Source organism: Danio rerio, chromosome 4, assembly GCF_049306965.1.
Source record: "Danio rerio strain Tuebingen ecotype United States chromosome 4, GRCz12tu, whole genome shotgun sequence".
Taxonomy (NCBI): Eukaryota; Metazoa; Chordata; class Actinopteri; order Cypriniformes; family Danionidae; genus Danio; species Danio rerio.
The window spans coordinates 24,392,499-24,405,063 of record NC_133179.1 but is presented as its reverse complement, the minus strand read 5'-3'; the positions used below and the strand labels follow the sequence as shown (position 1 = coordinate 24,405,063).

General features: G+C 33.9%; 1 protein-coding gene across 8 annotated transcripts in view; it reads left to right on the top strand.

Annotated features, from left to right (window-relative positions):
- The window catches only part of usp6nl (USP6 N-terminal like), a 108,360-nt gene that overhangs the window by 77,474 nt on the left and 18,321 nt on the right, over window positions 1-12,565 (top strand). For all 8 annotated transcript variants that reach the window (XM_068219663.2, XM_005164879.6, XM_005164877.6 and 5 more), the window contains 2 exon segments: window positions 1,830-1,866; window positions 3,137-3,217. In XM_068219663.2, coding sequence (XP_068075764.2) covers window positions 1,830-1,866; window positions 3,137-3,217 — 118 coding nt within the window.

Here is a 12,565-nt window from a genome sequence, read left to right as displayed (position 1 = left end):
ATGCATTTTACGAGTGAACAATTCATGAAATGAGCAATATCACATGTAGCAGTGTGATATGGCTGTATATTAGCACTGGTGTCTTATAATTAAATTCCAAGTCTCTTAGTGCCCCCCTCCAGTGCCGATTTACAGCCATATTGCACTGCAAGTGTGATATTGCGTTTATATAACAATTTGACGGCATAATCGTGAATATAAAGAGGAAAATCAAACATGGAGGGTCTCAAAAATTCTTTTGTATGAGGAACTACTTTCTTCCACCTTTTAATCACATCTGCAGCTGTCGTCAGAACAGCAGAAACTTTTGCTACTTTACCGACATTACTTAAGAGCTAGTATTTGAATGATTCTCTAGTGTAATGTCTAAAGGAATGACAAAAACAGGTTATTTTTGCTGACATTTTAAGATTATAAGGCTGAACGACATGAAATGCCATCAATCTACAGAGTATTTCTCTGTTGCAATCTGGATTTCACAATAATTAACCCCAAAAAAGCCAGAGCAAAGCAAACACTACCAGTTTCTGTGGTATAAATAGAGCACTCCAAAATACAAAAGACAGAGATGGACTTAGAATGTCACTTACCTGATCTATTTTGATTTGATCAGCTGTAGTTTGAAATTTAGGTTGTTTTTCTTCCCTAAGCACTTATTATGCATTCTCTGTTGCCATTTTGTGGTGGAACCTCAACTGTCACTTTCTTTGGTCTGCTGAGACAGTCTGATGGTGGCCTTTGCACTGAATCCGATGCTCAGAAATGATAAATATTTAAAAAATAGAACTATCCTTATAAATAAACTGCATATTTGCAATCTAAACAAATACATGCTCACCTGAAAAAGCCTCAAAAGTGCATTATGTTGTTCATCAGCAGCATTATTTGTTAAACTGTAGAGTGTCCTCAGCTTGTCCATATATGTGGGCGCCTGGGCGGAGTGATACACAAGGGTGAATGGTGAAGAGACAGTACGAGTGCTGTTATTTGCAGAATATTGCAGGGTTATCAGCCTATGAGATTCAAGAACCAGACAGAACTGTTGTATAAATTAAAATAAATATCAATTTAGGATGGAATATGAACCAATTAAGATTGAGTAAATCATATTTAAGAGAGTGACTTATAATAATTCAGTGTTGGGCTTGGACTGAACATGTCATCAAAATTTTTCCTTGTAGTATTTCATGGTATAATGGAGTATAGTACAGTATAATTAAAACAAAAAACAGTTGATATAATGTGATGAAGTATGAAAATATGTAATTATGTGTTTGTAGGGATGTAACGTTTACCTGACTCATGATTCGATACGATTCATGATACTAATCTCACGATTCGTAATTTAGTCACGATTTTTTAACTAAATTATTTGAAAAATTTAAGGTGAAAGAGCCCTATCATTTTGTTTTATTAATAATATTATTAATATATAATAATAATACAAACTAAAGAAGACTCAATAATATAAACAACTAAAACTGTGACTGTGCTTTAAATATAAAATATCAGCCTATCGATGTTTTCTGCCATAAGCTGAGGTCTTTGCACATTTACAATGTGCTGTAAACACAGCGCTGTCTCTGTTCAAAAACTGTATCTTGATTCTTTCAACATGTCTACCGGTTTGAATTGTCACATTTGAGTCAATTTTCAACTGGCTCAAGGTAAATAGTTACATCCCTACGTGTTTGAAAAAAAAGTTTGAAAATGAACCTGGAAAATGCTTAAATTTTACTTTGGGAAAGAAGTAAAAACCCTGTATTTACATTTAATTCCCATTGCATGTGTGTACAGTGTATAATCTAATGTGTTTTGTCTTTTTACAGTGAGGGTGAGCTTGTGTATGACATAGTGGAGGAAAAGGTGAGTCTAATACTGTGCTTGTGTTTGTCACACCATAACTGATCTACTTAGGAATAGTTCACCTAACAATAGGTTGGCTTTTTAAGCAACAAAAATCTGAACAAACTATTCACCCAACCAAATTATTATTTTTTTCTTCGATTCATTCGAATTTGCATTTTAAGACAATTTATATTTTCTTCATTAAATTAAGGAAATGTGATGTTTAATTAAAAAAATATACTGAAGACACATTATTATTTCACCAATAGCAAAATAAATAAGAAGCCATTGTCCCTACAAGATTTTTTAATTATTAATAAAGAGAATATTCAGTCATGTTGTATACATGTTATATATATGTTTATATATATATATATATATATATATATATATATATATATATATATATATATATATATATATATATATATATATATATATATATATATATATATGTTTCTACTATTTTGTTTTCTTTTTTTCTTTTTTGTTTGATTTGTTACACGTGTGTTTTGTTTTATGTTTGTATTTTTCCATGAGTGTTCTATTACTTTGTCCATTTGTGTTTGTTTGCTTTTCTTGTTGTTCCTTTTGTTTTGTTTGCTTTGTGCTTGAAGTATTTGTTTTCTGTTTTAGTGCTTTTGTTTTGTTTTGTTTTTGCTTCATGTTTGTTTAGCTTTTTTTTTTTAATTCTTTTTGCTGTATCATTTATTTATATGTTTAATTTATTTGTTGGCTTAGTGATCTTTGCTTTTTTGTTCCTTGTGATTTCTCACACATATAATTAAAGTCAAGTTTATTGAAATTTTCTATATCCATGTCCCAATAGCTCTATTTTACTATATAATTTCCCCCTTTGCAACTGCAGAATACATAATATCAAAATTAATAACTGTTTTTTGGATTAGAAAACAAAATATAAAAGCAAGTGCTATTAAATTTACCCACGGCTACCGAAAAAATCCTCTTATCATCAAAAAAATGATGATTCATATTCAAATTAAGTTTCATTTATCACACATTCATCATGACAAAAAGCACTTAAAGTGTCAGGTTCTAAAGTGATAATCAGCTGTAAATTAAAAAACATTGCTTTCTCTGAGGTCATTATGTAAAGAAATAAATATCTGAAACGTCTTTTAGGATTTGAATAGGGCTGTTAGTCTACAACCACTTTATGAATCTCACTGGAATCCATTTTCATTAAACTTCACTTAGATGAAACATTAAGGTGATGTTTGTCCTTTTTTATAATATATTGCGACGTGTTTGCATTTCGTCTTCACAGCAAAAGCAGCTGGAAGTGGAGAGAACGACAAAATGGCTGAAAATGTTGAAGAGCTGGGAGAAATACAAGAACAGCGACAAGGTAAGTGTCCTTCATAAACACATGGTAACTCTCTGAAGGACTTGGAGAAACTCCTTCATATTGTGTGTGTGAATGGCTGCAGTTCCCTTCGGCTGTCTTTGTCCTGCGAAACAGGCGTCATTGAACTGGTCCCCTAAGAAAACCACTGTCCTGCTTCAGCTGCTCTAAATCTGTCCACCTCTGTCTGGTGTTTGAACATCTACAGGCAGCTGTTAGTGTGTTCAGTTGTGTTTCTGTCTACTAACTGTGTGAAAGGAGAAAGGTTCACGGTGAATAAGGTGTAGCGTGATGCTGATGCAGTTGATTGCTTTGTGTAGAACTAATTATTATTACTTATTATGACTACAATTAGTTTGTTTACATAGTGTCTACACCAAGGTGGCATTTGCACAAGTGTGCGTTCGTTTAAAAAAAGCATTCTAGAATAAAAACGCTCCTCCTCCAGGCTGAAAATCACTATCTCCATTCACAATAGCCTAAAATGTATGACACATAAACATTCGCTTTCATTGGGAATGTGCCTATTTTGGAAGTTATTTATAATATTTATTAAATAAGCACACAGTAATGTAAAAACAGTAGTTATACAGAGTATTATTACTATTATTTATTAAATTACTCATAAAATTGTATTTTTTCAAAGCCTTCCACTGCTCCAATCCTCACAGTAATGTAAAATCAGTAATTATACAGAGTATTATTCATATTATTTACTAAATTGGTCATTAAATTGTATTTTATTAACACATACTCCCACTCCAACCCTTGCAGTAATGTAAAATATGTATTTATTCTGAGTGTTAGGGCTTGACAAATCAGGGAACGGTGGGCAATAATACAGAAGTTCAATCAAAGAGTGATTGTGGATAGCCACGTCTGTTTTCAAAAGTCTGTATTTTAGTCTGTCTATACTTAAACAAAAAAGCTGGTGAATCACTGCTAAAAACACATTCAGACTCAAACTGAATTGAATTATTGAACATCATGTTTTCTAAAAAAAATACAAATAAATTGTGTTCGTTGGTGTTTGAGATAAAATTAAAATTAAAATAAATCATGTTGTTTAGAGGGTGTTTCAGAAATGTCTGGAAATCAGCGACAAAATGTATATAAGCCAGATAGTGTTAATGAGACAGCTCCCACAATATGTCCAGATTTAAAAAAAAAATTAAAAGTGTTCACTTATTCTGGACATTAAGCTGTTAGTGAACAGTTGAATGTCTAGTTTAATACTTTCTGCATGAACATCATCATAGTTCACTTACTGACAGCACAGACATTCGAATCTAAATCAAAAATGCTTAGCAACACCAGGCAGATTTTGCATGACGGCAAGAGTTGAATAATTATGTAGCAATTTGGTCAATTTTCTCATGCTCAGAAGTGGAGGGTCAGCACTCAGTCTGTTCTTCTCCGTCTGTCTGATAAAGAATAAGATGCATTCAGGATTGGTGTTCACTCAGGAAACAAAATGAAGATTTCCAGATAATTATATCCCATTTTGCATCCTTTTTGATCTTCAACCGTCAAGGTCACACATAAAAAAGCTGCTATTTTTTTTTTTTATGTTAAATTAATTTAGTTATTTGAAGTTGAAATCAAGCCAAAAAAATGAACTTAAATTTAGTTAAAACCTGATTAAAATAAGTTAATCAAAACTTTGCTAAGTTCTTTAATACAAAGCCATTTTTTTTTTAATAAAGATAAGTTGCTACTGTTTGTAACCAATGGATACATTATCAATTTTTAAATTGGAAAAATATATCTAAAAATGTTTTAAACACCAGTTTTTGCGTTTAAAAAGGGTTTTTGTTTATTGTTCATACACTCAACAAATTATTTTTGTTGCTTGTTCAAACTACTTTAAAATGTGCTGTGTTTTGGGGGATAACCTAATTGTTTTATGTTTAATCTACTCAAATTTGTTAAAATAATTACATTAAATAAATTGATTTGTTTTGGAACAACATGAAGGAATTGTGTGTAACCCAGCATTTTTACAGTGTATTATAGGTAGTTATTTGTGCAATTTCTATCTGCACTACATGACAAAGGTCTTGTTGCACATCCAAGTCAAATAATAACTTGACTTCTAGTTGATCATTTGGTATCAAAAGTGGCTTATATGAAAGGCAAACCCCTCTAGATTATGCTTATTGTACCCAAATAAAATATAATCATATCTTGATTTTTAATTATTACCTTAGGAAAGTAAGGTCTGACTTCGCCTAAGGCAAGGCAAGACAAAAGTCTTGTTATTTAACAGAAATAATGCACAGTATAGAATATAAAGTCATGGTGCAGTGGAAAAAGAATAAATATTGTGTATGACTCCCATGAGCTTGGAGGACTGCATCCATACATCTCTGCAAAGACTCCAATAACCTAATCAATAAAGTAAACTGAATTGGCAAAGAAAGCGATCTTGCAGGACTCCTAGAGGATATCAAGATTCTTTGGATTCATATTCAATTCCTCCTCCATCATACCCCAGGCATGCTCAATAATGTTCATCTCTGGGGACTAGGCTGGTCAATCATGGACCATGCACCTTGACCTTTTTTGCTTTAAGGACTCTGATGTGGATGCAGAAGTATGGGAAGAAGCGCTATCCTGCTGAAGAATTTACCTTCCCCGTAGTTTGTAATGTAATGAGCTGCACAAATGTCTTGATACCTAAGACTGTTGATGATTCCATCCACTCTTTAGATCGCTGACATGACCCCATACTTAATGTAACCCCAAATCAACCATGATTTTTCCCTCACCAAACCTGACTGATTTCTGTGAGAATCTTTGGTCCATATAAAGTTTCAATTCTTCTGCAGTATTTGTGATGATTGAGAAGCAGTTCAACAGATGATTCATCGGAAAACAATCCCTTCTCGAACTTTTCAAAATGATCAACTAGAAGTCAAGTTATTATTTGTTGCTCTTATGAGTGGGATCGATGACAAGACTTTTGTCATGTAGTGTATTTTAAAATGTTAAGATCCTCAAGTTTATTCACTTTAAAGTTAAACATCTGAATTTATTTCACCTATATAAACTATCTGCTTAAAAGTATCAGCAGTTTATTAGAATATTTTTGTATCCATAAACGTGGATGTTGACCTGCATCAGAGGACCATGGACAAATGACAGTAGAAACATTTTGATGAGAGCTGTGAAAGAAACAATCCAGACACAGAGTGCTGAAACAACCGTTTGACAAACACTCAAACAGAAAAAAAGTAAGGTAAATGGAGACAGGCAAGTTTAGGGGAGGACGCTGAAACTGCCTCAGGTGACAACAGGTCCAAACGCTGGATATTTAATGGACACACCAGGTAGACAATAAAAAGAAGAGTACAGTGAACCAGAGACCTCAAGTTCTCCGCTGGCAGGTGTTGAATGGGTGTGCTGTGCAGGCAAAGGTAACCAGCAGGCAGGGAAAATTCAATGTCTACAAGAGGAACACAAGTACAATACAACAGATGAGAAAGGAGAAGCATCAACAAAAGCAAAAAAATGACTTCAGCAGGGGTGAAAAAAAGGATTTGAGGGCCGTAGTGTTCAGTTCCAACTCTCCAATGAACATACCAAGCCATTTTAAAATAAGCCTGAAGGATAGTCTAGCTGGATCAGGTGTGCTTAATTGGGGTTGAAGCTGAAGTTTGCAGGACTGAATTAGACAGCTTTAGTAGACTAGAGTAACCCAAAAGCCAGCAAGCTAATAAACAAATAAACAAAATTAAATGAATATATTAAACAAATTAAAATAGCAAATAAAAATAATTTAAACAATATACTAACCAACAAAACACTACAAAGACTGCAAGGTATGTTTGCTGGTTGGTAAAAAGGTAAAATAAAAAAATAATAATAATAATTAACAGTATAAACAACTGAATTAAATGGAATTAAATTGAGTGCAAACCTTACAAAGGAACTCAGAACTGGTGTGGAGACTTGGACACCAATGTTATAAAAACAGGTTTATAGTAACACTAGGGATGGATGAAACAAAATTGACAATTCGACAAATCCTAAACAGCAGATGTTTTAAAACATTGCTCTAAAATGTTTTGAAACACCTGTGACACGTGACTTAAGCATTTTAAAGTGTCTCACGTAACCTACTTAACTTCATGTGGGCATAGTGTAACTATGCTGAGAGTCACTCGAGTTCCAATCCCAGCTTGTAAAAGCATTCAGAAATTGTGTCTTAATGTTTTTTATTGTTGTTGATTTTTTTCATAAACCAAACAACACATTTATTAACAAATAGTTCATTTGAATGTCATGATCATACACCTGGCACAATAAGGCGCAAGACGTGTTTGGTGCAATTTGATGCTATTTTCAGACCAGCGAAACCCTAATTTTCTCATTTTGCACCACGTTGTTTAAATAGCAAATCAATTTGCTATTAGTTTTGTGGATTCATGGCCATTCCGGTCTAAAAAGGAGAACTGTTAAGGCGAATTGCTGGCACATTGCTGTTTCGAAGAACTGAAAGCTAGTCAAAAGTGCAGCGCAGAGCATGTTAGTTATGCGCCTATGCAGGTCCAAAACGTTAATTCATTTGTTTGCTGCAAATTAGAACTAATTTTGAAATAGTTTTAAAAAAATAAATTTGCGCTTAACAAACAAAATTAAATATGTAGGCTAATAGATGTCTTTAGTAGAGTGCGTACAACACCATTTCCTTATCCACAAAAGTAAAGGAATAAAGAGTAACAGTAAATATGCTTTTGCGTCATGCGCTTTAAACTTTGCACCTAGATCATTAAAATAGAGCCCCCAATGTTAAAACACAACACATTTCAAGAACAAAGCAATAAAAATCCAAATTTTAAATGACTGCAGTTGCTTCACCCAGGATTCGTACACAATATATATGTGTGCCATTCAGAAACATTAACTGCTTTAATAAATCACTTGATATCTCGACTTATACAATGTGGATATAATTCCTAGCTGAATGTTTCTTTTTTGAAGTCGTTTCATAGCAATACCTAAAATAACAATTAAGAAATTGGTTTGGAAACGTTTCGAAGCCTTAACACACTTGCTGCGACTGTTTGAAATACTTTGAAATATTTAAAATACTTATGAAATACTTTGCCACACTTACATGCTATTTCAGAGCGAATATTCAGAGTAGCATGGTGAACAGTATAGGAAGGCTGTCATTGTTCAAAAATGACCCAATGTGAATATAAAAGCAACTTCAGCTCAATAAAGCAGGTTAGGCGGAATAGCGCTATTTACTGGTGTTTTGTTGTTAAACTAAATATAAATCTACATTATAGATGCTGTCAAAGAACCTTATGAAACTGAAAATAATCACATCAATCTTTCACCGGGAGATTTCAGTGCCTGAACAACACGTCTGTACATATAGGTCATTCATAAAAACACAATCTAACATAAAATAGTTTCAAAACAGAACATTACCTGTCTAACAGTAATACTTCAGCCATGGTGTCGTCCTTCCTCCAGCGTGCTAAAGTAAGTCCAATATTGATTCAGGTTTTTTAAAGTTTCAATTCAGCTTTTGATTTCGCCTGGTCCGTCTCGTGACCGCGCGGCCTGTCCTTTGGTGCCTCCGACTCGGCATCTGCGAGCGGCCCGCAGCTCGCTCGAAGTGCATGCGTTTGTTAAGCAGACGGGCCCGCGCTAATGGCGGATCTGCGTGAACAGATGCACAGAAGTCGGAATCTACATTTGCTGACAGACAGTCTGACCTGCCTATCGGAATTAAGGGAGATGACGGTCCGACTCTATTTAATTGGATAAACATCTTTTAGTTTTATGCTTTAACCAGAATATGAAAATACATATAAACACATTTAAATCATTTAATGTAATCATTACTATTGGACTGTGAAGAGACATTCAACTAGCACAACAAAAAATATTTCTGAAGACAATCACCTACTGCACCTTTAAACAGAAATACAAGATTTGGTACTTTAACCTGAGTAGATCATTTTGGCACATTAAACACCAAAAGCACATTAAAGTACCTAATGGCAAAATGGGAAGTGAACATAATAGAGCAGAGCTGATGAGGAACAGGTGAAGATGATCAGGTTAATGAGGATGCAGGACAAGAGGAGCACACATGCAATATACAGTTCAATCTGACATGTTTATCGACATTTTAACTATCTGAATCATCTGTGTTATTCAAGAATGGCAGTACATTGGATCAATATTTACAAACAGATGGCAGGTAACATATTCACACATGAAATTTTAAAGTGAAAATTGTATAAATAACAAATAGACTGAAGTTTATTTATCTATTTTTTTGTTTGTTTTAATATTTTCTCGTAAAACATGCTTCATTTATCTTGGTTGGTTATAAAAAAAACATTCTCCACCTTCCTCGAATAGTTGTAGTATTGACCCTGTATGTGTGCGTTTGTTTGTAATTTTGCCGTTCTGCACGCTCGCTTCAAAGACATCTTGTTAAAGTGTTTTTGTACAACAGATGGAGTCATCGACTTCTTTCACATCCGTAATTACAAAGGCAATCCCCCGTCGACAAACACACTTTAACACGCAAACAAACACACACAGACACCTGCCCATTTGTAACGTCTCGTTTTATTCAAACAAACAAACAGTCTTAATCGCCTCATTTTGCCAAGATTACCAGATGAAACACACACACACATTCACACACACAAGCACACTATCATTGGGTTTATAGCTGTGGAACAAAAATCAGCTTCCCAAGAGCCTCGTGAAGATTATTAATGTCATTGTTATCATTATTGTTAGTTAACTTCTCAACAGCCGTCAGTACACACACACACACACATAGGTTTGTTTTTGTGAATTGTGGGGACATTACATGGGTTTCTATTGTTTTTATACTTTAAAGAAAGTACGCCAACGCACGCCTCCCACCAGTGCCGATATACAGCCATATCGCACTGCTACTCGTGTGATATTGCTCATATATATATATATATATATATATATATATATATATACACACACACACACACACACACACACACACAAACACAGTTGAAGTCAGAATTATAAGCCACCCTGAATTATTAGCTCCCCTGTTTATTTTTTCCCCAATTTCTGTTTAACTGAGAGCAGATTTCTTCAACACATTTCTAAACCTAATAGTTTTAATAACTAATTTCTAATAACTGATTCACATTCATGTAATACGAGCATGCAAATCTCTTTGCTTGTGTGCCAATTTTCTAAGTTTGTGCGCAAAACTTCTTGTACACCCTCAAATATACACTGCTCAAGTGCAGATTTTCTTGTGCACTCTCAAATAAACGCTGCTGAAGTGTGATTTAGTGCGTTTATGTAACGAGTATGTCTCCAACATTTATTAGATTTGCTAGGAATATTTATGTCTCCACTAGACTTGCAGAGCAGCATTAATGCCTCCTGAAGTAAGGTGAAATGGATATAAACTCCAGCAAGATAATTTAATTGTATGAAGAACCAGACCTTTATCTATAAAGTGTGATTATGGAAACTGTGTTCATCTTAACTGAAAGCTACGTCGTGTTTGCTGGCCTCATGCCTCACGCATCAGTCAGTCAGTCAGCATATCAAAGGGTTAAACAAATAACGCACAGCACTACTACAATTACAGAAAAGTTTGCGCTGTTTTAACATACTTGCCTTTTTAATATGTATTGGTGTGATTATAACCCGCTATAAAAAAAAAATAAAATAAAACGATTGAATGTTTTGAATAAGAAGCTGTAGCTGTGGCGGGAGGAATTCTGGTGTGGCATCCCGCCATGGAAGAAGGAATGTAGTGGAAACCATGCATTATAATTCACCTTCATGTAATATCTGTGTCAATACCCATGTCATTATTAGGGATAAGTATTGTTAAGGTTTTAACAGTATTAATACTTTTATCAATACCACTTATCAGTTCGGTACTTTAACAGTAGTATTGTCTGTACTTTTTGTAGTGTTTTTTTTTTTAATCAAAAACAAATTGAACAGAATTAACAATATTTTATTGCATTATTGCTTTTTTAACTTAAACTAAAATAAAACCAATAATTGTAAAAGCAAAAAAAAAGAAAATAATAAATCCTGTTAAAGAATGTACAATGATTTGAAGTTGATGCATGCAGGTCGGCTGCAAATATTTCAAACAATTTGACCATTCTTCTAGAGAAAAATCAACATGTTTGCTTTTTCTGGATGAAGTCCAGACCTTTTCTGGCTTATTGTGCTTCCTGCAGTTGAAAATACCCTCTTTGAGTTGCAAAATGCAGTTAAACAGTCACCTCTGTTTAATGTTTGTGATTTATCCTTAACACATTCACATAAATCAGTTAAAATTAGTTTGAAATTAAAAGTAATACAGTTTTGAAACCTTTTGCAATGTAAAACAATCCGTTTTTATCATTTCTTAATAAGCATAGTTTATTATTATTATTAATTTTTTTTTTGTAAATGCAGGGATTTAAATGTAAGTGGTTTAAATTTATTTAGGCTATTAAAAAATACTATTTTCGATGTAATTGAATGTGTGTGTTTATTAAACTATTGATATTATACTAATTTTAATATTATACTGTACTGTAAGTAATGTTTATTTAGCAATAATTCTCCAGTAGCGATAGCAGAACCATTTACATCAGAGATTATCAATGCTTCAGTCTTTCATAATTTAGCACCAATACCGATAAAGTACAGAGTTTCAGTACCCATTCCTTGTCATTATACCAATTTCTGTCCTGAAATGTCACAAAAACGTACACACAAACATTGGGTTTTAATGTTTAAAGGGGACTTCCCATACAATAATAAAATGATTTTATACTCTACGGAGTGTGTATTCTTTCCCCCTACCCTTAAAATCAAACGCTCACAAAAAACATTCAGAAGTTTTAAATTTTTTAAATACTTCACTCTCTGATTCATGAGCTGTTTTCCTTATGGGCTCAAAAAGGAATGTCCCCAGAAGGTAAAAATTAATGGTATTTCTTTGTTGTTGGGGATATTTGGTCCCCAAGATGTGATGAATACTGACACCACACACACACACACACAAACACACACACACACTTTGGGCTGAGGAAATCTCTTAGCGGCAATAATGTGAACAGATGAGTGCAGGAAATGGAAGAGTGTTCATTCCTCTCGTTCACCTCTGCACCCTCTGCAGTTGTATTTCCCTCTCTCTGACTGACTCTCTTTCTGTGAGTTTAATTGTGGCTGAGGGACGATTCACACCAGCCATCGGCTTTTGTGGTCTCAGCGTTTTGCTTTGAAGCATTTAATCTGGCCTCTGATGGGAGTTTAATCTTTACTGGCTGCACAATTACCTGTCAGAGACACAGATGTGAT